At 34.5% G+C, this 27,712-nt stretch overlaps 1 protein-coding gene across 1 annotated transcript in view; it reads right to left on the reverse strand.

Moving 5' to 3' along the window:
* LOC121409733 (dentin sialophosphoprotein-like) overlaps positions 1-27,712 on the reverse strand; it is a 137,247-nt gene that overhangs the window by 91,975 nt on the left and 17,560 nt on the right. The window contains exons 2-3 of the mRNA XM_041601640.1: positions 22,406-22,506; positions 19,713-19,771 (exon numbers count right to left, since the gene is read on the reverse strand). Of these exons, the coding sequence (XP_041457574.1) occupies positions 19,713-19,771; positions 22,406-22,506 (160 nt within the window). The remainder of the gene's footprint in view (positions 1-19,712; positions 19,772-22,405; positions 22,507-27,712) is intronic.

The raw sequence follows: 27,712 nt of genomic DNA on the forward strand, positions 1-27,712 counted from the left end.
CCCTTTGCCACACCAACAAAAATCAAATAGGACAAATCAAAGGAGTTTGGGGAGAGATACTATACTTCATCACAGAACACCAATGCACTGGGGAGATGGAAACGAATGGTAAAGAAAGCTGAAACTCGGTTACAGCTGTCTTTACACTTGAACCGTACCCCAGCGGGAGGCACTGGTGCGGAATCCATCTTCTTAAGCTCTGATTAATTTACCAATTTCATCTTCCATTTAAGATGTAATTGCCATCATGAGTCCGTATAAATGACCCAATGACTCTTGAATAGTCACGTCGGGTAATTAGATTTGTCAGAAATGCAACATTCCACGAGAGAGCTAGCTGGTTTGGTGTGCTATTTTGGCAGCGAGTTTTCACAACAGAAAAGGTGGTGGTATGATCGCATACTACATGTATCTACACGAGAAAAATCAATTTAAATGAATACAGTTCATTTTTTAAAATAAAAATGCAAGACTGTGCTGCCTTGAAAAGGATAAAGAAGCTATAACTCCTTACTGAGCTAAGTATGGTTGAAAAGAAATAAATGTTTGAGTATTATCCATTCCTGGTTATAAAGGAAATTATGTATAAAAGATAACATCACATCAAAATCACCCGACACTTTAAATTCCTTGGATTGAAATAGATTGCGATCAGGGCCAAATCCAAAGTTGGAGTGAAGTTTTCAATCTAATAGATTTACAATGCAATCTTATTTGATTGAAACTATCGACCCAATTTTGAATTGTTCCCTGACAACAATCTATTAGATTGACTTTTAATCTATGGAATTTAGAGCGAAGATTAATAGGATTTTTGTGATATCAGTTACACGAATGTTTCCTTTCACTCACAATAGTACATACAAAAATTACAATTTTCATGAATATTTATCCAAGTTGTCCAATAATAAAATTCTCCTTTAAGATATCTTGTTGCATTTCATGAAGCATCTTATCAGTGAGTTTTCACTGACAAATCAGCCTCAGCCAATTAAATGTCCTGATTTCAGTAGCTTATAACAGTTTTCACTGACAAATCAGCTTCAGCCAATTAAATGACTTGATTTCAGTAGCTTATAACAGTTTTCCCTGACAAATCAGCGTCAGCCAATCAAATGTCCTGATTTCAGTAGCTTATAACAGTTGTCTGTGACTAATCATTTCATGAAATGCTCTCCTGAACAGACTTGTTGTAGAGGAAGTTGCAAGTGAGGGTGCTGTAAGAAATCGATCTCACTCTCACATTAACAGCCGTCTTTCCCTTTCCCCAAGATCACTGCCCCTTCACGTTACTAGTCGAGAAAAACAGACAGCATTTATGGACAGCACCCTCTACAGACTAGGAACAGGATAACATAAACACATGAATGTTTCTCAACTCTCTGATTTCTTCCTATCAATTAAAGGATTACTCAGAAATTGCGCTACATGTACAAACCCTGCACTGCATTTATATACAATAGGTCTGCAATGTATCAATAAACACGCAGTATATGCATCAACTCTTACCATAGACAAAATTCTTTTAGTAGCCATAATCCTATCTTACTGAGTTTGTTGTAAATAGAGGATTACTATCCAGGCCATTATCTAAACATGACTTAAACTTCAAATCATAATGAAATGAATGACTGTAAATTTGCAAAACCTTTACAAGATGTTATTGTTCATTCATTAAATGTTTTCTTCATCTGAAATCATTCATGATTTAACTCACTATCCAGTGATAAGGAGAAAGTGACCATTTTGAATTCAGAATGAATGTCCTCTTTACACCTATGACTTATTAATGAATTAGCAATCATGGCAATGGTTACACTGGAAGTGTCCTAATCTATAGGCAAACGTCTAATCAGACCAGAGAATCGTTGCAAGACCAATGTTACCTCTAATATGAAGTTTTCTTTACGATGCAGTAAATAATCATTTTAAATTAAAAGGGTTTAGTCATAACGATATAGTTTAAGCAAACCTTAGCAACCCTTTTTCATCTTTACTCAGATAGTGATGCTAGTGCTCACTTTTTCACAATATCCATCGAGTGAGAGAAAGATTTTCAGGAACTCAGAGGTACGTGTTTGGATTTAGTCAAACAGCTGCCCATCATTATTTTTTCCAATTGCATGTTAATATATTAGATTATGCACTTAAACCTCCAAATTCTTAAAAGATTTAAGTAGGGAAACAAATTGCCAACCTGGAAACCGGTATTTCCCTCTCTTCTTATTCAGGAATTAGCTTCACTTCTAGCTTTCAGCAAACATTTTTATTTATGTATCATAGGCTTGCATTATATGTGGCCTGTCTTGTTTTTTATTTATATCACATGAAATAATAACTAATAATAATGATAATATTTAATAATAATAATAGTCATAATAATACTACAAATAGTAACAACACCAATAATAACAACAACAACCACTACAACAGTTTTAAAGAGCATTTGGTACTCGAATTCAACATCAATGAGTGTTCACTTTATAGATTTTGAAATAACTTGTCAAAACAAGTAAACACAAATTACATTTTGAATAATTCAAGTAAATTTGTAATGTAGTTTTGAAAATTTTTAGAGGTAATATGTGAGTAGCACATTGAGAAACCTTTGAGGATTTTACACTGTATATGTCAAAGGCTAAGCAGCATCTAATGCATAGTTCCTGAAATTAGATCTAAAAAAGCTTTTCTCAAATGAAAATGAAAATTTATATGATACACTGTGATCTAATATATTTTTCTCTCCATCATATTCAAAGAAATATTGAATGGCACCTTTAAGAACCCTTCATTATTTGAACAGGACAAGGTACAAGTACTGCATGTGCAGGTAAGTAATTTTAACTGCCATAGAAAAAAGTCAAAACCTAGTGAGCAGTGTTTATAAAATCTTTCAAGGCATATCATGCACACACATCTCAATTTTCAAGAGTAAATAATGACTTGACAAAGTTGACCCTGGGACTTAAATACCATGGCAAACTTTCATAGAACTGTGCCAGAGATCAGCCACTCAAGGACGATACTGTCCTTCGACCCTTCTTCCCAGGAACTTGAGAAATTCTCTCACGAACTAACCCGACGATGACGACAAACCCCTGACAACTTAATCGGACTAATTTTGGCTTGGGCGCATCCAAGACTCAGCTCTAGCTAATCCTATCTCTCAGATTCGTGTCTGATACCAGGCCAGCCCGTGGATTTTGACAGCTTCCAAGGAAGATTTTGTTGGTTTTTTTCTAAGGGTACATTGACAAGACTGTTGAAGTCAAATCACACAGTCACCATACATGTACATCTTTGAGCAACTTGCCCCTGGTCTTGAGTGAGCATACATGCAACATAAATATTGATCTGGAATTCAACAAAATGTCACACAAATATCACCGCCTGATTTTTTCATTTAATATTTTGGAGAGAATCTAATATTGACAATTGATATGAGATCAGTTATGACATAGGTTATTATAAAGAATATAGATTACGAGGAAACAGTCAGTGAAAAATGATGATGAAGAGGATGACTACGACGAGTTCATAATAAATAATTTGTGTCCACGATCAATGTGCAAGCAAACTAGATCTCAAAGATTTGTATGAAATTGAATCCATAGTCTCCATCTTTGAATACACACATATTTCCCGAACAATACACCATAAATTATTCTGGGTGGAGATAATTTCTTGGAATGCTACCGTTCACAAGGCAAGGCGATCTTGAAAATAATTCGGTTTAAAAAATCATGTCAGATTGCTCCTAAGAATGCTTAGAAGTGTTCAGTTAGTCAAATCGATTGCCATAAAATTGTTGTGGGAACCAGCTCATGCAACTGTTGTGAACAAGATCTACCAAGAACAATGGTGACTAAGTAGGGGGATGAATCTGAAGATTTTTTTTTTTAGAAAATAGGTCGACTAAATACAGGTATTTAGATTGTGACCTGAATCAGGGAATTTGGGTTTAATACAAGCAGACAAATCTCCTTTCTTATAAAATGAGTAATGTACCTAAGATTACGATCACTGCTGTACCAACACCACGGGACACGTACAAGACATCACAGTATCATCTTGAAAATGTGCAGAACATGTTGACAGTTGCCATGGCAATGACAAGGCTGGCACCTGGATGTCATATTAACGAGGCTTCCTGGTACATCAAGGATTTTAACATCACATCAAGGTAGCAATCGAGGTGGGGTGTGACACAATGTGTGTATTTAACTTGGTGGAAATCAATCTAGTCAACTTTGAGATTTCGTAAAAGAAAATACAAGACTAAACATTAAAGTAGACATGTAATCAGTTAGTTTGAGCAATTTGACAATGCAAAAATGGGAGGTAATATTTATGCATTTATTTGCATGTACAATGTACATGTTAACAAATTTGAATCAAATCAGAAAAATTTTAATCTTTGAACTTAATTAGGCCTACATCTGTATAACTCTGTGATAGGCCTATATGTAAGCCCCCTTACTGAACAATTACTTATTATCATGATTTGGAGATAGCTTACCTGTAATAATATGTATTTCCATGCGCTGTGCAAGTATTCATTACAGTACAACATACACAAATCAACTAGTATATTGAAGGGTTGTTGATATTATTAGTCAACAAATTGTTGATAAGTCAAATACAATCATGACTATATATTCTTTATTGCCTTTATTAACATAACAATGTCTGCTGGTCATGATTCACAAAGAAACTACAACATTTCAAGTTATAAACATGTTTACAATATGTTCAAGTACTCTGTCACTCACTCTTGACCAAAGGCTAAGATGGGGCCATGATCTGACATTCCTCTATTGTCAATTTCAAAGTGCTTTTGATTGTCAACAATAGAAAGACTAAAGCGAGTATTGAGTAAAATTGATTATAACCTCTGCATTCCAATGACTTCAACATAAAAGTGTACATACATGTACTGTATGCAAATAGCTTCGATAGAAGTGCTCTGGCCTTGTAATTACAAATATATTGAAATTAATAATTAAAAAATCCCAATGTCTTTCCTGTAATAAAATGTGTAAACCTCACAAAACATCAAAGCAAGATATTTGCAATGAATATGAAATGGTGACTGCTAATCTCATCATCTGCGTATTGAGTTAAAATTTCCCATCGGTGTATGCTTTTATTGTCATCCAGGAAAAGTCTTCCACACATATAAATCAATTTAAATTTTTTTAAAACTTCAATTCATTTCCTAATTTCTAACAAATGCAATTAAAAATTTTGTTGGAAAGTACATGTAGTAAACCCTGGCCTGGATTTAAAGTGATTGGTTATCATTGGTTTGACTTTTTAAAAATCTGAGCTAGAAGGTCACACTTGTCACCTGTATCTGTGATATGTTACAAAACTGAAGCCTAGAAAAAATTGCGTTCAAAAATCATTATTTAGTGCTTCAAAAATTGAAATATAAAGTGACCGGAAACACCATCTTAATTTCATCCCATACACTTATGTGTACTATTTAGGTGTCTATAAGACGCCTATTTACAAAATCGGGGTTTGCCTTGTAGTTTAAGCTTTTCATTCTCAATAATGGTTGTTTTCAGGGTTTATTAGTTCTAATACATGCACTTGTAGACATGTTTCATCTTGGTTTGAGAATTTTTTAAATCGGCTGCTCACAAAGTTAAACAATTCCTTTAAGGATAGAGGTTCATTTATGATATTATCCTGAAAAGGGGTGAAATTCATTCTCAGGTGCATAAAGCCAAAAATAAGAGTCAGTTTTGTATAAAGCGGATAAAATGTTTTTAATTGTACACAGCTGTATCTGAATAATGCCTATTTTTCACAGAAAAATACATGTACACTGTACAGTCAATTTACACAAGCAATTCCCATGATAGCACTACTTCTCAGAATAATTGTACCTAAAATGACTTTAGACGCTTTCCTTGGACTGTAATGTTTGAAGAGCTATTCACATGGACTCACAGTTTGTGTTACACTCCAAATCAATAAAGATTAACTATTGAAATACAACAAATTGTTTACAGTCCTCATACGTTTACAAGTTAACTACATCAATGGAGGGTAATGTCTTGCACCTCGATCTTTTTGACTCGTTTTCAAGAATGTGATCAATAACACGAGGATAATAGGTGGACAATGGCATCCTTTCTGGTTGATTGGTAATAACATGTCATTATGAAATACAAAAGGTTGCACCTTTACAATACAAAATTGCCATACGTAAGAAAGCTTGTTTCATTTTATCTCTGAAAAAGAGAGAAATATGTTACATGTTTTCCTTCATTTTTAGTAATTTTCTTTCAAAATCAGGAGAAAAATACGTCTTCAAATTTGTACATCCTAAACAACTCTCTTTAACTGCACATTGGATGTTTTAACCCATTGAAGACCGAGTCTGCAGTTTTGGAGAATGCGTGTTATATGTATAGCATAAGCAGCCAGTTTCCAATGGATTAATCATTATAACCGAATGGCAAAGGAGAAATTAGTTATCAAAATAACCATTTCAGAGTTGAATAGTCTTTCACTCACATTAGTACAGGCAGATTCATTAAGTCTTTTGTAAAATACTGAGTAAAAACTAAATGAGGACCATTTTTATATGAAATTTCTTATTTCCTGTTGCTATAAATATAATCAACGTTAATTCACTGAATTTGAAAAAAAATGTGTATTGATCATTTTCAAAAGGTGAAAGTGAAAGTGTCATGAATTGGAAGCCCAAATGAACAAGAGTGTGGGACTTAGGATTCTACAGCATTTGCAGATTCCACCAAACCAATTCTACAATTCTCTCAACAAAATTGATTTTTAACTTGCATCGCACAACATAACAAGTGGAATGCCTCTGGCCGTCTCACCTGCATCACGCGGTTCAATATAGCAGCAGTGCTGACTTTGAATACTACTCTAACTCGCACAAGATGTTCAGTGATACATGGTTACTCTTATGTCCACTTTTTATGAACGAGACCAATAAACTTACAGAGATATGATGGTTATTCAACAAAAACCCCAACATGGCCAAAGTTCATTGACCTTACATGACCTTTGACCTTGATCATGTGACCTGAAACTCGCACAGGATGTTCAGTGATACTTGATTACTCTTATGTACAAGTTTCATGAATCAGATCCATAAACTTTCAAAGTTTTGATGGTAATTCAACAGAACACCCAATTCGGCCAAAGTTCATTGACCTTTGACCTTGGTCATGTGACCTGAAACGCGCACAGGATGTTCAGTGATATTTGATTACTCATATGTCCAAGTTTAATGAACTAGACTAATAAACTTTCAAAGTTATGATGGTAATTCAACAGATACCCCCGATTCGGCCAAAGTTCATTGACCCTAAATGACCTTTGACCTTAATCATGAGACCTGAAACTTGCACAAAATGTTCAGTGATGCTTGATTAATATTATGTCCAAGTTTCATGAATCAGATCCATAAACTTTCAAAGTTATGATGGGAATTCAACAGATATCCCCAATTCGGCCAAAGTTCATTGACCCTAAATGACCTTTGACCTTGGTCATGTGACGTGAAACTCATGCAGGATGTTCAGTGATACTTGATTAACCTTATGTCCAAGTTTCATGAACTAGGTCCATATATTTTCTAAGTTATGATGACATTTCAAAAACTTAACCTCAGGTTAAGATTTCGATGTTGATTCCTCCAACATGGTCTAAGTTCATTGACCCTAAATGACCTTTGACCTTGGTCATGTGACATGAAACTCTAATAGGATGTTCAGTAATACTTGATTAACCTTATGACCAAGTTTCATGAACTAGGTCCATATACTTTCTAAGTTATGATGTCATTTCAAAAACTTAACCTCAGGTTAAGATTTGATGTTGACGCCGCCGCCGCCGCCGCCGCCACCGCCGTCGGAAAAGCGGCGCCTATAGTCTCACTCTGCTTCGCAGGTGAGACAAAAATGACAAAACTTTAGATTTCTTCCTCCTCGCTGGTCAATTTCTCCTTGATTTTCAGGATTTCACCATTGTGAGAGGAAATAGGTGGTTTCAAACCGCCTTGATCATAAGAATCCCCGTTAAATTTCGAAAACTTTTTTAGGCTAAAAAAAACCCATTAATTATTCCTGCATTCACACCGCCCCAAAACATAATCCTTCGGGATTAATTCCTGAAGTTAGGAGCATGCGCAGTATAGTCTGATAAGCAGGCAAGGCACGAGATTCAAATGCACCAGCCCAGCAGCCACCAACGGCGCACGCGCCAATGACATGCTGGGCTAAAAGTTCCCGTAAATTGCTTTCACATTGCCAAAATACCTGCGACCTTGGAAAAAATCCCCACGAAAGTTCTCGTAATTTCGCCAAGTACCTACTATTTAGCAGGTATTTTCTTTCGGGGAAATTACACGTAGTTTGCTTTCACATTACCAAAATACCTGGTATTTTCTGATTGGGGTAAATTACCCGATCAGACAATACCTGGAACTGATGAACTTCGAGGTGGTCTGAAACCTCCTATTGAATAACGTGGGGTGCAGCTTGAGGTATCGTCTCAAACACGAAATGACAAAAACACATTAATGTAGTTAATGTCTTCTTGCTCTACAATGCAAAACAGATGGCGTAGTAGTACCACAATTTATGTGCTAATAAATGGGAGAGCTTACTAGCATGTTTTATGAAACGTGACAGTTTCTCCGAACACGAAAACTGAAGGTCACTTTTTCTGAAAAAGATATACACTGTAATCCCAATAGCAAACATTATCCCCCTTACCAATGAATTAATTCAGGTGGATAAAAGGGCGAGAACTTGTGAAGATTAACTGAAGCAGAGAAGGGAGAATCAAAAGCAGAATAAAAAAAGGTTAACATAAAATCATTATGATTATCTTATGACTGTTTAGAAAATACACACTGAGAAGGTTTTCTCAGTCTATCATCTTTACTACATAATTCTGAACATATCGATTCTCACTTTACCTTACATATTCTCTTTTGCATTCTACCAAGAAGCCATTTAACAAATGGGTTGAGAGAGGCAGATTGTTAAGTGACAGTTGCCCTACTGCTCATCATGTGGGATTCAAAGGCTGCAGACCTCTGATCTGAAGGTGAGGACCACTATACCAACAAACTTCTAAATATTACTTAAAGTGCTCTGGTCCATTGACTAAGATTTGAACCAATGTAATTGTATTAAAAGACCCTTACTCTTCCATTGACAAATCATGACTCCTTGACCTTGTAACTTTCTACAATATGCTTTTCACACTGCACATATTTTCCTTAATAACCCTGGGAAAATGGAAATCGTATGTTAATCACGCTCTGTGTGGCAAAATCATCCATATTCATGAGCTGTGCAATCATCCAGGGTTAAGACATTGACCCCGGCTAAGCAAATACATGTAGTATGGGGTTAAGAAAAACAGTGTGAAACCAACAAAAAAGGTAGCACAGGGTTAAGGTAATGCAGTGTGAAAAGCATACAAGACTCTGAAGTTTCTTCTCCCACATGCATTCACACATGAACCCTTTCCAAAATTTCTTTCACTTCTCTTATTCACATGATCTCCCTGCCACATCATCATGTGAACCTTATTTATCACTCTGGAGGACCACAAGATCTTCAAAGATTTAACACCTATCATTCAAGCTTCACACCTATGATTGGGCGAGGAAATATGATCACACTGGATTAGAGATTACATGATGTCCTTTGAATGGGATTAGGTCCTAGAAATAAACTGATGTTAATCCTTGGCTAATTGAGCAACTGCCCAGTGACACATTATGTCACCCATTATTCAGGGAAAAGAAGTTAACAAATATGAGAATGCTGAATACCACTGCACATCAATCAATGCATTTTTATTGTCATTTCAATTCTGCATTATTTGAAAAAGAAACAGGCATAATCTGACATAGCAGCACATGTTACACACATGCTTCAACAGTATGATGATTTTTTATCCTTCTTTCATCAATATCATTATAATCGTCCCCACCATTAAATCATTATCATCATCTTTATTATCATGACAGGGCCTAAGCCATCATCATCATGATCACCATCGCATTTTCATAATCATCACTATCATCTTCCTTTTACAGTAGGTGGTTTCAGACCGCCTCGAAGTTCGCCAGTTCCAGGTATTCTCTGATCGGGAAATTTACCCCGATCAGAAAATACCAGGTATTTTGGTAATGTGAAAGCAAACTACGCGTAATCTCCCCGAAAGAAAATACCCGCTAAATAGTGGGTACTTGGCGAAATTACGAGAACTTTCGTGGGGATTTTTCCAAGGTCGCAGGTATTTTGGCGATGTGAAAGCAAATTACGGGAACTTTTATCCCAGCGTGTCGTTGGGCGCGACGGCGTGGGTGGCTGCTGGGCTAGAGATTTTGAATCTCCCGCCTTGCCTGCTTATCAGACCACACTGCGCATGCTCGTAACTTCGGGAACTTATCCCGAAGGATGTGTTTCGGGGCGGTGTGAATGCAGGAATAATTAACGGGTATTTTTTAGCCTTAAAAAGTTCTCGTAATTTAACGGGGATTCTTGTGATCGAGGCGGTTTGAAACCGCCTAGTATGTAATTTATTACTATAGGTTTACACATTGAAATTGTCATAGCCATTTGCAAACAATACTACTACCATCATTTTCATCATCAGATTAATAAAAATCACCATTCATCAAATAAATCAGGATGCAAATCTCCTTGACATAGACATCTTTTGTAGGTCATTGGTCCATCAGCCAATGACGTTGCTGGTTGAGTAACAGTCACAGTATATGTACGCGCAATGTACCATACTATTCTAATGAGGCGTGTATTCACAGGGCGACCTCACAGCTTATAACAGTACCCAGTGTAAGCCCCTAAGTTCATTACAATCACACCAATTGTGATATGTACTTTATTCATAGGATAAACCCATTGTTAGGCTAGTTGGGGTGTTATGTTCGGCCTGTTGCGAAATGCGTAGACACGACACAAGCCCAAGCATTTTGCTTCGGTCCCATCCATGGACAATGGAACGTTGACCTTGAATCTTGTTTGGGAATCTTGTTTAGGAACAAATTGAGTTTTGACAATGGGTTCATAGATAAAGGCATTTGCACCGCTTCACTGGGGCAATACATGACATGTTCATACAGAGTAGTAGTTGTTTACCCCCCTTTTAACTTTGCAAAGAAACTCCTAAAACAAGCTTTAATCAAGGAACAGCAATAAGCATAATAAAAAAAACATGCGCCCTGAAACCTTGTTTCATATATTTTATAATAATAATAAATAAATAATAACAATAATATAGGGTATTTGTAAAATGCATATATCCACCTTGTTAGGTGCCAAGCTTTTTGAAGAATTGCTTCCTGCTGCTTCTGATTTACCTCACCTGGGTAGAGTGCAGTATACTGCAGGGTTGGCGATTTTTTTGATTTTTTTAAAAAAATCAAAAAAATCGGATTTATTTGATTTAAATCAGATTTTTTTTATTTAAATCAGATTTTTTTGATTTTTTAAAAGTTCCTTCGAAAAAAAGGGTAATTATTCCCCCCCCCTTACTCTTACAATGACATCAATATTGATGTTATACATTTCACCCCTAATATTGTTCTTAACCACATATTTTGTAATTAAAATCCAGTAAAAATGGACAATTAAAGATAAATTTGAGGAATCATGTATCTGAACTTAATTCTATCATACATAGGCCTATGAAGGAATATTCCATAGGGAATTCCCAGTGAGTAGAGAAAATTCCCAAATCCAAGAGAAAAAATCCCTTATCAAAACTGCCAACAAACCCTTTGCCAATTACTAGTATTCATGTATATTGTAAGAGAAATAATTCAAATCAATGATTTTTTTTCAATTAGTCACAGCTTTACAATAGTCAAAGAGAGACTACAACTGTATATGTTTAGGATCTTTTTGATAAAAAGCTCTTCTCTTGCTACAGATATAGATGCAAAACTCTCAGTTTTGGAGAACAATATAGGAGATAGCTTAGTCAAAGGGTGACTATACTACATTTTGTTACTGTGATTTTTTTTTACATTAATCTACAATTTTCATTCCCATATTCTCTACAAAAAAAATCTGTTTGATCCATGAAGTATGAAAAAGAATCTACTTACTTTTAACTTAAAGGATAAAAACTGCAAAACTGCTTAAATTACAACATATGTATTACAAAAAGAAGTATTTTATTTCAAATGAGACACAGCTTACAACTGCCAATGATTGTAACTGAAGTACCTGCATCTTAACATTAAAATGCAGTGTTAAATGTTTATTCTGAGTTTTGCAAATTGTTGTTATAGAGCTCTTTCCATTATTACATGCAGATACAAAACTTCCATTATTTGTAGCACTGAACATAAAATGGGCTGCAGTGACTTAAAAGGTTTATAAGAGAAAGCTTATGACTGTACTACATTATGTTAATGTGATTTTTACATTTATCAAATGTATGATAAATGTAACAATACGAAATAAGAGGCATGTTAAATATGTTGATTACATGCAGGTATCATTTTTTTATTTTACATGACAGAAGTAGTTATGTGTAGGCGAAGGATCAAAACTGGAAAACTGCCAACAAACCTTTTCTCATTGACTTTTATATATATATATCTTTTTTACAAACTGCTCTCTGAAAAGTTGGATTATGTGAAAACTTTATGTTAAGAAAGAAATTGACTAATAATAACTGACAAAGAATGTAAAATTTCAGAAGAAAAACTCGACATAATTTACAAAAAATGAGTACCTATTGACAACATACATCTGTAGTTTTTAAGGAATTACCTGATTTTATTAATTTGATTTTAATTTGTTTTAAGTAGATATGAAGACTTTGTTGATCTTTTATTGATATAAAGTTAATTCAAAGTTTTTTCAGTTGACTTAAAGAATTAAAACTGCATTGAACAAATACTTTGTCCATGATTTGTACATGTTTCAATGGAAGTGATTTAAATCAATGATTTTTTTTTAAAAAATCATGGTGATTTAAATCGCGATTTAAATCACGATTTAAATCAACGTGATTTAAATCTGCCAACCCTGGTATACTGTGGATCAATAATTTCTTGCTGAATGAAATTACGCCACGGCAGGGATTTGACTCCATGACCCTAGCGCTGTCTGGAGACTAACCCACTGGGCCACAGTGCTCCACATTCAAAGCTATCACTAGTAGCACACAAAACAAGACCATGTCATAAAATGATTCTATTTAAAATTACATACAGGAAAAGCTCAAAGTTACCTTTTGTGAAAATATATAATGTACACATGTACTGCAGGATGCATTCAACATGGCTCATTTTTTCATTTTTTTTAGTAGTTCTGCACACATGTAAGCAAGCCATAAGTCCATTTACACCTTATACATATTTGTAGGGACTGAACTCCATGTAAAATTGATAACAATAATCCACATTTATATGGCGCTTAACACTTTAGAACAATGTGTCTAAGTGCTTTACAGATATATATTTCCCTGTTCGTTGGATTCAATCAGTCATTTCCGCACACAATGTATGCACATCCTCCACTCTCTCCAGTCAGTCGCCGGTGAGGCGCACACAGTACTGGAAAAGCTACGACTTTCACATCCTACATGGTAGCACCAGGGTCGAGAGTGGCAAGAGTGGATTAATGCCTTGCAAAAGGATGCTAGACCGTAGTGGGATTCGAACACACGACCCTCTGTTTATACAAGGCAAGAGTCAGAACCCCTACACCACAGCTCTCTTCCACTAAACCTCATCAAACTTCAAACCACAGAGGTGGGCTTCTGTGAATTGTGCAGGCATAACATATACATGTACAGTATGTTTTATTTTATCTGGAGGCCTAAATGCGTACATCGGTCTATATCTACCTCCTTTTAATATGTGCATTCATATCAAGCAGCACTCATGGATAATGTACTAGTAAATGAAGCCAGTCTCTCCCTCTCACTATTCTCTATAATGGCCTACATTGAACACTTATTTCTCTTTATTCTTCTACCAACTTAATCTAGTATAAAACATTACATATATCTCCATGAAAAATTCCCAACTACGTGGGTCACAATCTCACAGTTGGCCTATAGATAGATGCACATTTAGGTAGATGCCATCAATTCAAGCCTAACCGATCACAATGGCGGTCTCCTGCGTTCATTTATATGTTTACATTATATACATGTATATATGTTTACATTTATAAATTAATTTATAGATTAATTTATACTCATGTTTCCTTATTTGTATTTATTATGTAATATGACCACATTGTTTATATTGTGAATTATTTTGTATATTGTAATTATAAATAATTTTGTATTGTGTTTTTGAATGCAGAAATAAATGCAAACAAACAATATCCATGATGAATCTTGAAAGTAATGCTTCTTTGACATTGTTTTCTGTTACGATGTATATGCATACACATTATAGGACTAACACTATGGCAATTACTAGCAAGTCAATAAGGGATCTCACATAATACAACAGTATATCTGTTGTGTGAACACAATTCTTAGTTGATAAATGACTCTGGGAAACCTTTAGTCTGTGAGCAATTAAATGAAAATTGTCTATTTAGTAAAGTTCAGTCTGTGGGAGTCAAATTCAGCAGGCATGAAATGAGGTCTGTTTGAGGTCTGGTAATTAATTGGAGATTTTGGTAAACGACAGACTTTTTTTACAAATAACTGACATCTGAATGATAAATGCACCCTGAAGCTTAAATGATAGACATCTAAGGTACATGTATCACAGGTGAATCTGTCATTTTAGTTTTAATCATGATATACACATCTTTGAAAATTTGATGATCATCGACTTGAGTTCATTGAACAGACAATGGTGTTTTTTTCATTGATATCTGGCAGCTATGTCATTTTTGGTTAATTCCACTTCAAAAAACATGAAGCTAGTTTTTATATATACAAGCAAAAAATGAGTAAATCTTATTTAATGAATCTCTGGCAAAACCCATTAAAGGATAACAGAGCTCATTTTGTTTAAAGTTCTGCAAATTAAATATTCAAAATGAATATTACAGGTACAGTTCTAGACCTTTTCACCAACATGTTCATGCGTAGCCCTACATTAAATATACATAAAACAAAGATTTAATCTTATAAATGCAAAGATGGGTCTGTACCTTGTACCTTGAAAAAGCAATGTGAACATGACCTTGTAAAAAATGCAAACAAACAAAACAAGCATGTCAAAGTAACTTCTTCTATTCTGACCGAAAGCAGCATGTATTGACATTGACATTTTCCCACATACCACAGCATTTATTCTCATAGGGACTCTGATTGGAGGGTTACATGGAAGTTTCGTTAAAAACCATGCATTCTGGCAGGAATTGGTATCTAAAAATACACTTTTATCCAGCAGCAGAGTAGTGTTTTGAAGAATGCTTGTCCAATGCCGGTGAAACAGATCAGGCTGACTCACTGGCCCACTGTCTCACTGTACTTCTATGACGAAAAACCGGTTTGCATAATTCTATTTTCTACAATACACTGTAGATGTACATGTAGTTCTCCGCTTCTTCCTTCTCCACCATCTTCCCGAACTATTCTTCTGCCCCCTTCCCTTTTCTACTCATTCTTCTACCTCTTCTTATTTTCCCGATCATCCTTCTTTTTCTCCTCCTTCCACTCCTTCTCTAAACACTTAGCATTATCATGGAGTGTTCGAAACAGAAAGAATGCTGTAAAATTTCCAGAAAAATCCTAGATAAAAATCAAAATTGAATCTTTGAAAAACATTAACTCCCAATGACACCTTACACCAAGAAAATCTTGTTTTATGTATGTATTAATACAATATTCCACTACAGTACACTGTTTTGTCTACCATCTTTTTCTGAAAAACTGTAAGCTTATCCACTCAAAGATCCAGTTCCAGGGATTATTTGTCGTAATTATACATGTATCTCCATTACTGATAAAAATTGTCTTTCTCATCCACTGTCTAGAATTTCTTTGTGGTGTCATGTACTCCAGGCTAGTCTTCATAAAGACCTACAATAATTGAATATTCTCATATGAATCAGAGATATTTCTAATCCTCTACTAATCTGTCTAGTGAAAATCTTAATCCTTTGACCTGAGGGGCAAGTGAAACCACTCTACTTTTGTTCCTTACTTAATATGTATCTGTGTCAAAGGATGAACTTGTTCACACTACATGTATCTTTAGTGCTACATGTACATGTTCATGTTCTGCTATGCCAGTGTTATGTTATATATACAGGGGCCGCGGAACGGTTTTCAAAGTGGGGGGGGGGGCTGACCATGCTAAAAATCACAATCATATGGTCATTTTTACGTTTTTGTACACGGTTTGGGAAAAAAGTGGGGGGGGGGAGGGCTGAAGCCCCCGCGGCCTCTGATATATTTACTTTATACATATACCTCATAATCTATATGTGCAACTTCCCACTCAAAAAACCTTCAGAAATGGATATTACAAATATTATGTTAATTTTGTAATGTTAATGTTTGTTTTTACTATGAATTAAACAAATCATTTTTATTTTCATAAAATATTTGATAAAAGAATTTTCACACCGAAATAGAAATCAACATGAATTTTTCTGTTAATGGGGGACACCCTGCCCTCATTAATTCCTCAGCTACACTAGTGCACAACCGAACAGTGCGAACAAAGCCATCATCATCATCAGACCCCAGCGCTACTGTATACTGTACCTGTAAGCTATCTCTCTTTTGAATAGATGGTGAGAGTATCTTGTTAATGAGGACAGGTGAAAGAAAGGAAATCCTGGTCTGACTCAATAGTTGTTTACTTGAACCAGAAGTCAATTATAAAGCAATGCTATCTATACAGGTCCGTCTAGAATTATCCTAATATGCTCGAAATGGCTAAGATAAGTTAAAGGATAGTTTTACTAGGCCTATATTTGTTTACGTGAAAAATATGTTAAGGGGATCTGGAACATTTGACCCCAGCTTCTTCATTGTTTTTTCAATATAAATTTCTAGAAAAGGTTTAATTCCATCTGGTTTATGATGCATGTTTTTGTGTATGACATACAAGTCAAAATATGGTTTTACTTGAAAATATCTTTTTAAAAGAATTTATTCAAACAAACAGTGCTATAGTCACTTGTAAAAAAATCTAATGCATGTTATATGTACCATAGATGTGATTTGTATACATTATACAGTTCCTCAATTCTGGAAAATAATGTTAATCAATATTAAACTGCCACACAAAGACAGATTATGAAAACTTCATTTTATTGCACTCTTACTGTTTGGTGACTATGTTCACCTTAAACATTGCGTGCAAACAGGAACATTTGTTACCCCAATTTAGCCCATAAAGAAACATTCTGTCTCCTTGTTGGATGAGTCAGTAATAAAGGAATTGTTAATTTCACGTTCACCTAGAACATCAGGACTGTTTAATTTCTAAGAATAGAAAGACCAATAATGCTATCTAGCAAGTAGCATTCAACACACACTTATATTTTAAACTGTTTCATTGAACCTAATGGGCCACTATTTCAAAAGGAAACGTGTAGATTACAAGTAATTGCAATAATTAGAATACTTTGGTAGCACCAAATAACTGTTTGTGTACACTTCAACCACTTTGTACATTTCCTTTCTATAGTAGGAAATTTACATCTTCAAATGACATTACATACAATTAGTAGAAAGGAAACTCATGTTCAAGTGATGATATGGAATAGGCCTATATACTAAACTGCTACCAAAGAAGTACAAGTAGAATAGGATGTTGGAAGGTAAAAGGAAAAGGAAATAATGATATATTTCTTAATATGAAAAACATCAGATCGCATAAAGAAAAAAAAATGCTTGCTTGCAGAGTGATACAGTTGGAGATACATGTACAAACACAATTAAAAAAAATTGATCTTATATTTATTTAAAAAAAAATATTCTTTTTTATTTGAGTAATCACGTCCATTCAAGGCTTTATCATTATTATTCATCTCTGCTTTCATACAAATGAACTTAAGGAAGGTTTGGATTTGCCTTTAAAATCATCAGGAACTTACCATGTAACATTTAGGAAATGCAAGTCCTGGTTCACAGAAATCAAACAAAAAGGGCCCTGGAATACTCTTTACAATGAAAACCATCAATTAAACCTAATCAGCTTCAAATGCAAAACCTCACAACTGGATGACAAAAGCAAAATCTAAAACAAGGCAAAAGCAATTTTGTGGCTCACCCACTTATGAAAATCACTAGAAATATCGTGATTGCGAGGGCACGCAACAGAATTGTATCGAAGCTTCATTGTGAAATGACTGCATGGGAAGGAATAACACTTGACATAAGAGCCTTGCACGTAAACTTTAATGTTGACCTGAAAATGACCTTTGACCTTACCATGTGACCTCCAACTGCAGCATAACATGCATGTCCCCCAAGTCCATCTACCATCCATGTTTGGTTGAAAAGTGACATACGGTTACGGAGTTAGGTGTCATACTGTAAGAGTCTTGCATGTAAACTTTAACGTTGACCTGAAAGTGACCTTTAACCTTACCATGTAACCTCTGACTGCAGCATAACATGCAGGTCCCCCCAGTCCATCTACCACCCAAGTTTGGTTGAAAAGCGGCTTACGGTTGTGGAGTTATGTGTCATTAGATTTGTGACGGACGGACGATGGACGACATTTGGATCCCTGAGTCTCTCCTTCACCTCCGGTGGGCGAGACAAAACGGACCCATAATAAAAAGAGTCACAATCATTTGTCAATTTTATAGATTATCATTAGATGTTAGTAATTACTGTACATGTACATGTATGTTGAACAAGATAAGTCTGCAACTGGAAAATTTGATTTGTCACAGAAAGTTAACCGATCAATCTCTACTTTTGTTTCACGGCTCCAAGACTCGAGACAATTCAAATCTAGTCAATTTGGTCAAAGGTTAAATATGTTGAGACATGATGTTAAGGGTTATGTGGTACAGGAGTTACTACAATGTTGTTTAGACTGTTTTGGTTGAATGTTATTCTTGCTCTTGTTGCTGGTGCTCCTGTTGATGGCATTTTTCTAATATTACTTCCTTGAATTTTGTCATTACAAAAATTCCAATTTGCTTTAGCAACAAATTATTGCTCTAGACTATTACATGTAATTCACAAAATGTGTATGGCAAACCCATGAAAGAGAATAGAAAATAGTAACAATACATCCTCATATGAAGGATCGTAGAAAGTAGGTCAAGAGTAAAAGATTAAAGATGAATACCAGTTGTGGTAATGATCTCAAAATGAGTTTGAATAGAATCCAGTAAAATTACCGCCAACGTGTATGTATGTATAATTAAAATAAATGTGCAAAATATCTCTGGATTCTGAAAGAAATGCGTAAGAGCTGAGAAATGAGCAAAATAAGCAAGGAATTCCATCAAACGTCTGGCATTTTTCGAAGCAATATTAATACACTGTCCCACATATGCTTTTCTGCATTAGTGAACAACAGAATTATTGATTTCGAGCTAAGATTTCATGGTTTTACAAAGATAAGGTTATATTATTGTACCACATTTAGATGTATGATAATATTTTAACAATTAACCTTGATTAAAAAACTTTCTCATGAAATAATTGTTTGCTGCAACTACTGTCTTTTACCTGTAAGACACAGTGATCCATACTGGTTTTGTTGAACTTACCTTGTATGCCACGAACACGGACAGTGAGCTGAGTTCGCACAATAACAGAATTCCTGCCCCTGTTAAAAATAAAAATATGGGTAAAATATACTTAACTCTAGGATTTATTGCTGACAAAAAGTGTTTCCTATTAAAGATATGCTAAGCCTTTTGGAATTAATTAAAATGGTGGATATTTTCCCAATTTTTTTTCACAAGAAGTAACAAGAAACTTCTTATCAATCCCATGAAAAACTATACAGATAAGGGTTAAATAAATAAGTTCTGTGAACATTACAAATAAATCATGTACACCACTGATCAGAAATACATGTATGTCATACATTCACATATTTAGGATTACATAACTTTATATTAGATCTACACCTACAATGAAATTTTTGCTTGCAGTGACTCTACTTTAATTTAAAGGTCAAGTCCAACCCAGAAAATTGTTGATTTGAATTGATAGAGAAAAATCAAACAAATATACATGTAATGCTGCAAATTTCATCGAAATCGGATGTAAAATAAGAAAGTTATGACATTTTTAAGCTTCGCTAATTTTTCACAAAACAGTTCAATGCACAACTCAGCGATATGCAAATGAGAGAGTCGATGATGTCCATCACTCACTATTTCTTTTGTTTTTATTGTTTGAATAATACAATATTTCAATTTTTACAGATTTGAAAATAAGGATCAACCTAACTTAAACATAAACTGTTGAAATAATGGTAATTCCACATGTTCAGGGAGAAATAAAAATCTGTTGCACTTGAAGAGGAGAAAATCAGAATATTTCATATTTCAAATAATAAAATACAAAAGAAGTAGTGAGTCTGCCAATTTCCATACAGACCAGGATGTGCATACATGTAGAACTGTTTTGTGAAATTAAGCGAAACTTTAAAATGTCATAGCTTTCTTATTTTACATCCGATTTTGATGAAATTTTCAGCGTTTTGCTTGTTGGATTTTTCTCCTTTTTTTCAAATCAACTTTTTGTTGGGGTGGATTTGTCCTTTAAACTTGAAACTTTGTTTTCATCAATCTACAGTTTTCACCACATGAATTACCAAAGACACACACTAATCAAAAGGAAACACCCCACCCACAGTGGTTTGAGACATAACGAACATTATTCCTATTACACCCTTGCTGAACCACGGCACCTATCGTATTTCTTTCCACCAAAGTTCAATGTGAGTTACATTGTCCCCATCTATGTGAGGGTGCACAGACAGGAAACATTTGATTTCACTAGGGGGTCTCCCTTCTTTAATAACCTTCTGCCTCTTCAGACGGGTGTCATTGGCATTGTTTTAACAAGGCAAGTGAATGACAATATTAAAATGATTGGTGTGCTTGTGGATATGGAATTAACTTTGAATTAAAAAGAAAATTCTCAAGTGAAAAGGTTATACAGAACCATGATATGTAAATTGGAGTTTATTCTGCATTAAAAATCAGAGTAAAATACGACACCAGGAACATTTTAGTGGTTATCAGAACATCCTCTAACACCTTCCTCACGGACTTATGGGGACAAAAACTAGTTCTCATTTTTTTTTCTTTCAGAGGGAAAATAAGAGCTGGTCAGGTTGGTGAGTTCCAATCGGATATTTTGAGGGGGAGGATGGTTCCTAAAGGTGCCGACAACTGTAGTGACATGAGGGCAACATCTCTTCAAAATTCTCTTTATGATGAAAAGTCAGACATTCTACATTCAAGTTTGACCTTCATTGACATTTGATTCACATCTTTATAGCCAATTAAAGCTAGTAATGCTTTCATACATACAGGCTCGTCTGACATGGCTAGCTTCATTTATATATAAGGGTATAGAGACAAGAGTAATTAATTCGTTTTTAATTACATGTACATGTACACCTAAGTAAAATCCTTGTGATAAAGATTTGGCTCTTCTTCACACTGTGTTGATTAACTGCCACGATTCAAATTGTCACTTTGTGTTTTAGAATGATGTTTAAATGGCAATGTGAAAGCTCCTTGAGTTTAACCAATAGGATGTTGGATCAAAACCGTAGTAATTACAAACAGCTGCATACAGGTACATGAACACAGAAAGGTCAAACGTGTGCATCACTTTCTTGATTTCCTCAACCGTATTTGAAGTTTTCAAGGCTCCCATGTTGTATGTAGACCATCTCGAGCATACTTCCCAATTGTGAATGAGAGGAGTCTCCAAACATTCCAAGTACTCTGTCAATTTCAATCACATCTTTTACTTTTATAGAGACCACAATTATATACGGTTGTACAGTAACTACAGAGTAAAAGGGTTGGCAGCTGGGTCCAATGTTACAAGGGGGTTGAGACCACAAGTGCATGAGAGGAAAAGGGGAAGGAGGGAGGGACAGTGAAAGAGTGCCCCCTCTACCCCCAACAGATCTTCGACGTACATGTAAAAACCCTGTTTAACGGGTCCTGATCAAAGCTTAGTATTTCTATTAAGCTACATACATTGTATATATATATATACAAGTACATGTATAAACCTATCAAAGCTATTTGCTTTTGTTACACTATTTTTTATTACTATCATAGGCCTACATATTATGGTATCATTTTTTTCTTTTATAGTTGGTGTGATGTAAACAACATCCTGAGATATTTTTTTCAGCAGTTGTCTAATTCAATCGGAATTAATTTTATTTGGCAATACTATCAAAAGAATAAGTGTGACTTACTTTCGTTCAAAGCCCTCAAAGTCGTCCCTCTGATCGTCAATGGATTGTTCAAGATCCAAGTATGTTCCATTATGAGAGAGTTGTAGACCACAATCCTCTAACTGTATCAAAGAAACAAAAAAGTAAAGTTGTTTCATAAATATATATGAAGAAACTATTAACAATGCAATCACTATGTGCTACTCCTCAGATACTGCAGTTTTATATGCATGGTATCATTCATTTTTATTGAACATAATTATACAGGTAAAACATTTTTTTCAAATGAAAAATATAGGCCTATATCTCAATGACTGCAATAAAATCAGGAAATTTTTATCAGTTATTACGATTACTTGTCATTTGCAATGTGATTGAATGTTCATTGGCAAAAACTTATGATTGTATAATGAACAAATTTGACATCATGAATTATCGATGAAGTCTTTATTTTATTTAAGACCGATTAAGCAAAATAATACCTCCAATAGCAGGAAATACTGATAACTTTAAATCAAGAATACAATTTTTTTTTCTGAATGAAATAAAATTTATATAGAGCTATAATTTGTATTGCTTTATCAGTAATTTCTTGCCATTCTGTTTTCTATAACTACAGATGCTCCCAGACAAACAAGTTCTAATGATGATGTCTGAAAGAGATAAAGAAAATTTACAGACATTTGTTACCCTTGAAGGGTATCACTTTTTTAATTTGAATTTCTATCATTGTCTTAGGATAAGATACAGTATCTCAATTATGTATTATTTTTAAAGTGACAATAAAAAGGAAAGGAATTATTCAGGAAGTTTTAGACTAAAGCAAGGGTACAGCTGCTGAAGTTGGTAATCCAACCGATTTTCAAACTTCCTTTATATGGGGTCAAAAACACCCTGTAACATTCATCTAACGTAATCTGCGCAGTCATAGTCCCACAGGCCTATTTGATCTATTCCAATCAGAGTTACCAAAGTCACATGGTATGTCATTCAACTTTATGTCATTATTTACTCTGCATGTGACTACAGTATATAGGCCTCCAGAGCTAGTGTATACTGCATGAGGGGAAATAATAGATGAGACAGCGATAAATATGGATAGAAGAAAATATTTTTTGGGAAAGAAACTTTTAAAAATATTCACACATAGAAATGATCTTTTCTTTTTGCTTATAAAGAAAATCAAGATCCAATAAAGAGGAAAGAATACTCAATAGGAAAGAAACACTCTCTTGTAATTTCCTTCCTCAATAGAAAATAAGAGATAGTACTTGAATGTGATTGTACTAACTTTAAATTCAGGCTGTTGAGCCCCTAACCAAAAAGAAATTTTTGTAATAAATACTATGGAAGTCCTAGATGGAGCCTCCAAGAATTTCCACCAATGAACATACATGTAGTCAAGCACATTGTAAAACTTGTTAGTCGATACGTACATGTATTACTATCATACTCTTTTCATTCATGTTTTGTCAAAACTAAAGTGACAGTTACACTCTAAACTCAAAAGATTTGAAATAAATCCAGATTGGATGTGAATAATGACCAGCCGAATACTAAATTTATATTTAAACCTTGTTGACTTAAATATAAATCTAAAAGATTTGAATTCAAATCTTTTAAGATTTAAAAGTTAATCCTTGAGACTTAAAATAAATTCAAACTCTGGCTGGTCACTATTCACAGCTAATCTGGATTTATTTTAAATCCTTGGAATTTAGAGTGTATGGATAACAAAAAAAAAGAAAAAAGGGGAAAAAAAACTATTTCTATACTTTGCTTCAGATTTAAAGCAAACAACATTTAGGCCAACACTCTTAATTACATGGACTTAAAATGAATTCTAATCTGCTGTGAAGTGTGAATAGTGTGACCACTCAAACTCCAGACTTAATTTGAATCCTAAGGATTTAACTTCAAATCTTTACAGAGTGTATCAGAATGAAGATATTGCCCAAGACAGACAGGAACACCACTCTTAATTGTTCTGAATTGAAAACCACAATGAACTATTTGAAGGGGCTCAGCAGTGAATGTAAATGTGTCATCAACTATAGAAGGACCATCAATACATTCTACAAGGAAAAACTGGGAAGTCATTAATAATCTATTACAGTCACTTGCGCACCATAGATTCATGTACATATTGTCTTCTATAAAAATTATGTTATACATGAATAAAGTACATTTAATAATGGATCATGAGAATGTACATGTAGGCCTATGAAATGGTGCAGCAATTATATAAAACAGACTCATTAATAATGTTATTCACATCTTAATACACTTTGTTCTAATCTACATCTTTATTTACAGAATTCAGAAAAAAAATACTTTCACCCAGCAGAATATTGCTTTTTTTTTAAAGTAACGATTTTGGTAGTATAATAATATTATTCAAAGTGATATTATTAACAATTCCATTTTGAAAAATATAAACTTACTACAAATACAATGTAATCATTAAATGTAGCAAACTATCTAATAAAACCAAATTCAATGTTTACATTAAGACTCGGAATGGTATAAATTCAGATATATATATTTTTTTTAGATATTCAATTTATTTTAATACACCGACAACAATGGCAAATTAAATTCAAATTGCCAAGAAATCACAGTAAACAAATCAAACAAATTACATGTACATGTAGGGCCTACATGTATGCCTCGGTTTTCTTTTGCAATGTCTTCAGGGTATTCATGAACTTGTACTTCATTTGTATCACATTATCTAACATAATTCATTGACAAATTGAAATTAGCACACAATATCAATCTTGGTATTTAATAATATCTAAATCATCATTCCAACATTATGACAAACATAGTTCAATATTTTGTTAAATTATGAAATTGTCTGTTAGTTGAATTTACTGAGTTCATATTATGGGCCTGACTATATCATATTTTTCATCACTACAAAACAAGTACACATGCATCCAAGAAGAACGACCGTCAATCAAATATGCACTGCATATTGACAACTCACTCAATAAAACGTGTTCATGTGTCATCCTATTACAAACCTAACCAACCATGCTAGATTAAGTCAAAACGTCCTCCAAGTTGAACAAAAGGTGGATCAACGCCTTACTGACTGTGGTTAAAGATTTATCTTTTTCCCCCCTTCACAAGACCTGCCAGAGAAACAACAAGATTTTTCGTCGATCTCGTACAAGTGAGATACTAGATGACGATAATACAATTCATAAAGATTAGGACAAATCAAACAGAGCTTTGGTATATATAAAATAGGTAAACATACAGTGGTGCTAAAGAGTTAGTGAACCCCACCAAAAAATGAACATATTTTATAAAAGTGGTCAAATTCTGCCATCTTTTAGATATTTCATCGTGAAAACAAGTGATAGAATATTACATTCGATGTACATGTACCAGTAGTTTGTTTCTGTGGGCTCGCCGGACATTGCGAGTCTGCTGTACAAACCATATTCCGTCGAGTTAAGCAGGGCTAGAGTTAAGGGTCTGAATGTGCAGCCTATAATGCCTTGTGTACTGAAGGCCCTCTTGCTCGGGGATTGAAACAGCAAGTTTCAAATGTGCTAGTCTTTGCATTGAGACCCACTTGTTGATCAAAGTTTCAATCAGGGTCTGTGTGCCTGCAGAGTAGTAAACATTACAGCGTTGTTGTCTACATACACGTCTAACACTCAACATGGAGGAGTTCATTTTCTGGCGGAATTCACAAACTTTTTATAGCAGCACTGTATGTGAATGCATGTACATGTATGACATTAGAATTAAGGGGATAGAAACCATTACACAATACCAGTATCAGACTGGTATTGAGCATATTACAAGCTATTATTTGCACTAGATCTTGTTATGATGATTTGAAGGTTATGGTTTGGGCAGGCAAAGGTTTACAATAGCATGAGCATCTATTTTGAGTGACATGCATGATGATTAATAACAGTGCTGATCAGCATTAAAAATGCAAGTGTACATATACATGTACACTAACTGTTGTTTTTCAAACATCAATTTAAATAATGTGCATCATGTTTCTCTGATATGTTGCAATTAAACTTTTGTCTGCTATTGAAAAATCAAACAAACATGAAATTTATGTCTAAGACTAGAGAGCACTTCGATCTCTTACTTTAGTACATAGATATCACAGTCAATTACGATATAATCATGTATGTTGGACCTATAGCAACATTTTCCTCTAAAATCATAAAATGTACCAAGTAATTACAATGGATATTATTGCATACAGATGCAATTATTCTTCAAATATCTTGATCACCAATTTCATGCTCTGAATGCAGATTTAAAAGAAATTAATTTCTTTCAAAATTACCTGCCACCTCCATACAGTGATTTACATGTATTGCTGGCAATTATCAAAGGCTTCACACATTTCATTTTTATTTATTCAACCCACAGTCACGCTTCAGTAATGCCAGTTGCATTACAAATAGACTAAATAACATAAAAAATATTTACACTGTAAGAGTAAAACACAATTTCTTTTATAAAAAAATATTGTACATACATTAGTGCAGGGGTTCTCAAACTTTTTCTTTGAAGGGCCAGATGAGACTCGAAATAAACCTGAAAGGGCCAGGGTGAAGTGGATACTTAAAAGAAAAAATTGTGCGCGAAGTGCAAAGACCCTTGCGGTCGGGGTCCTAGATGCTCTCTTGTGCAATCTTGCCCTATTTTGAGAGCATTTAATCCAACAAATTTATAACAGTTTCATATGTTTTGACTGTCATTACTTTTATTACGGTTAGGTCTAACATGGATACACAATGTAATCATATTGAGCTGTTTCATATTGTGACTTAAAAATGATTTTAAAAAACCCAGCAGAGTCTCGCGGGCCGGGTTGAGAAGCTCCAAGGACCGGATCTGGCCCGTGGGCCGTAGTTTGAGAACCCCTGCATTAGTGGTACATGTATATCCAGGGGAGAGCAGTTGGAATGTGCCCTTCCCCTATCAAACCAAAAATGAAGGCTCCTATCTAGAGGCTTTTCAACAAAAACAAAATAATGGGGAAAATGCACTCAAGAAGTAGCAATGACTTCCTCCTTGTTTTTGGGGGGTTGTCAATTTTTTTCCCCAGGAATCATGCCCCACCCCCCTGCTCCCCGTGCCAATAATACATTCTCAATATATGATCGCTTTCCCTAGATTTATTTGTAATTCCTTTTAAAAAAAATTACTACATGTAATACAGTAAATCCAAAACTTGTACAAATCGGTGAAGAAAAATCCAAGAAAATTCTGATATACTTTAAAATAAATAATATACCCAGATTATTTTTCCTACTACATGTACATGTAAATGTATGT

Source organism: Lytechinus variegatus, chromosome 2 (genome assembly GCF_018143015.1).
Source record: "Lytechinus variegatus isolate NC3 chromosome 2, Lvar_3.0, whole genome shotgun sequence".
Lineage (NCBI taxonomy): Eukaryota > Metazoa > Echinodermata > Echinoidea > Temnopleuroida > Toxopneustidae > Lytechinus > Lytechinus variegatus.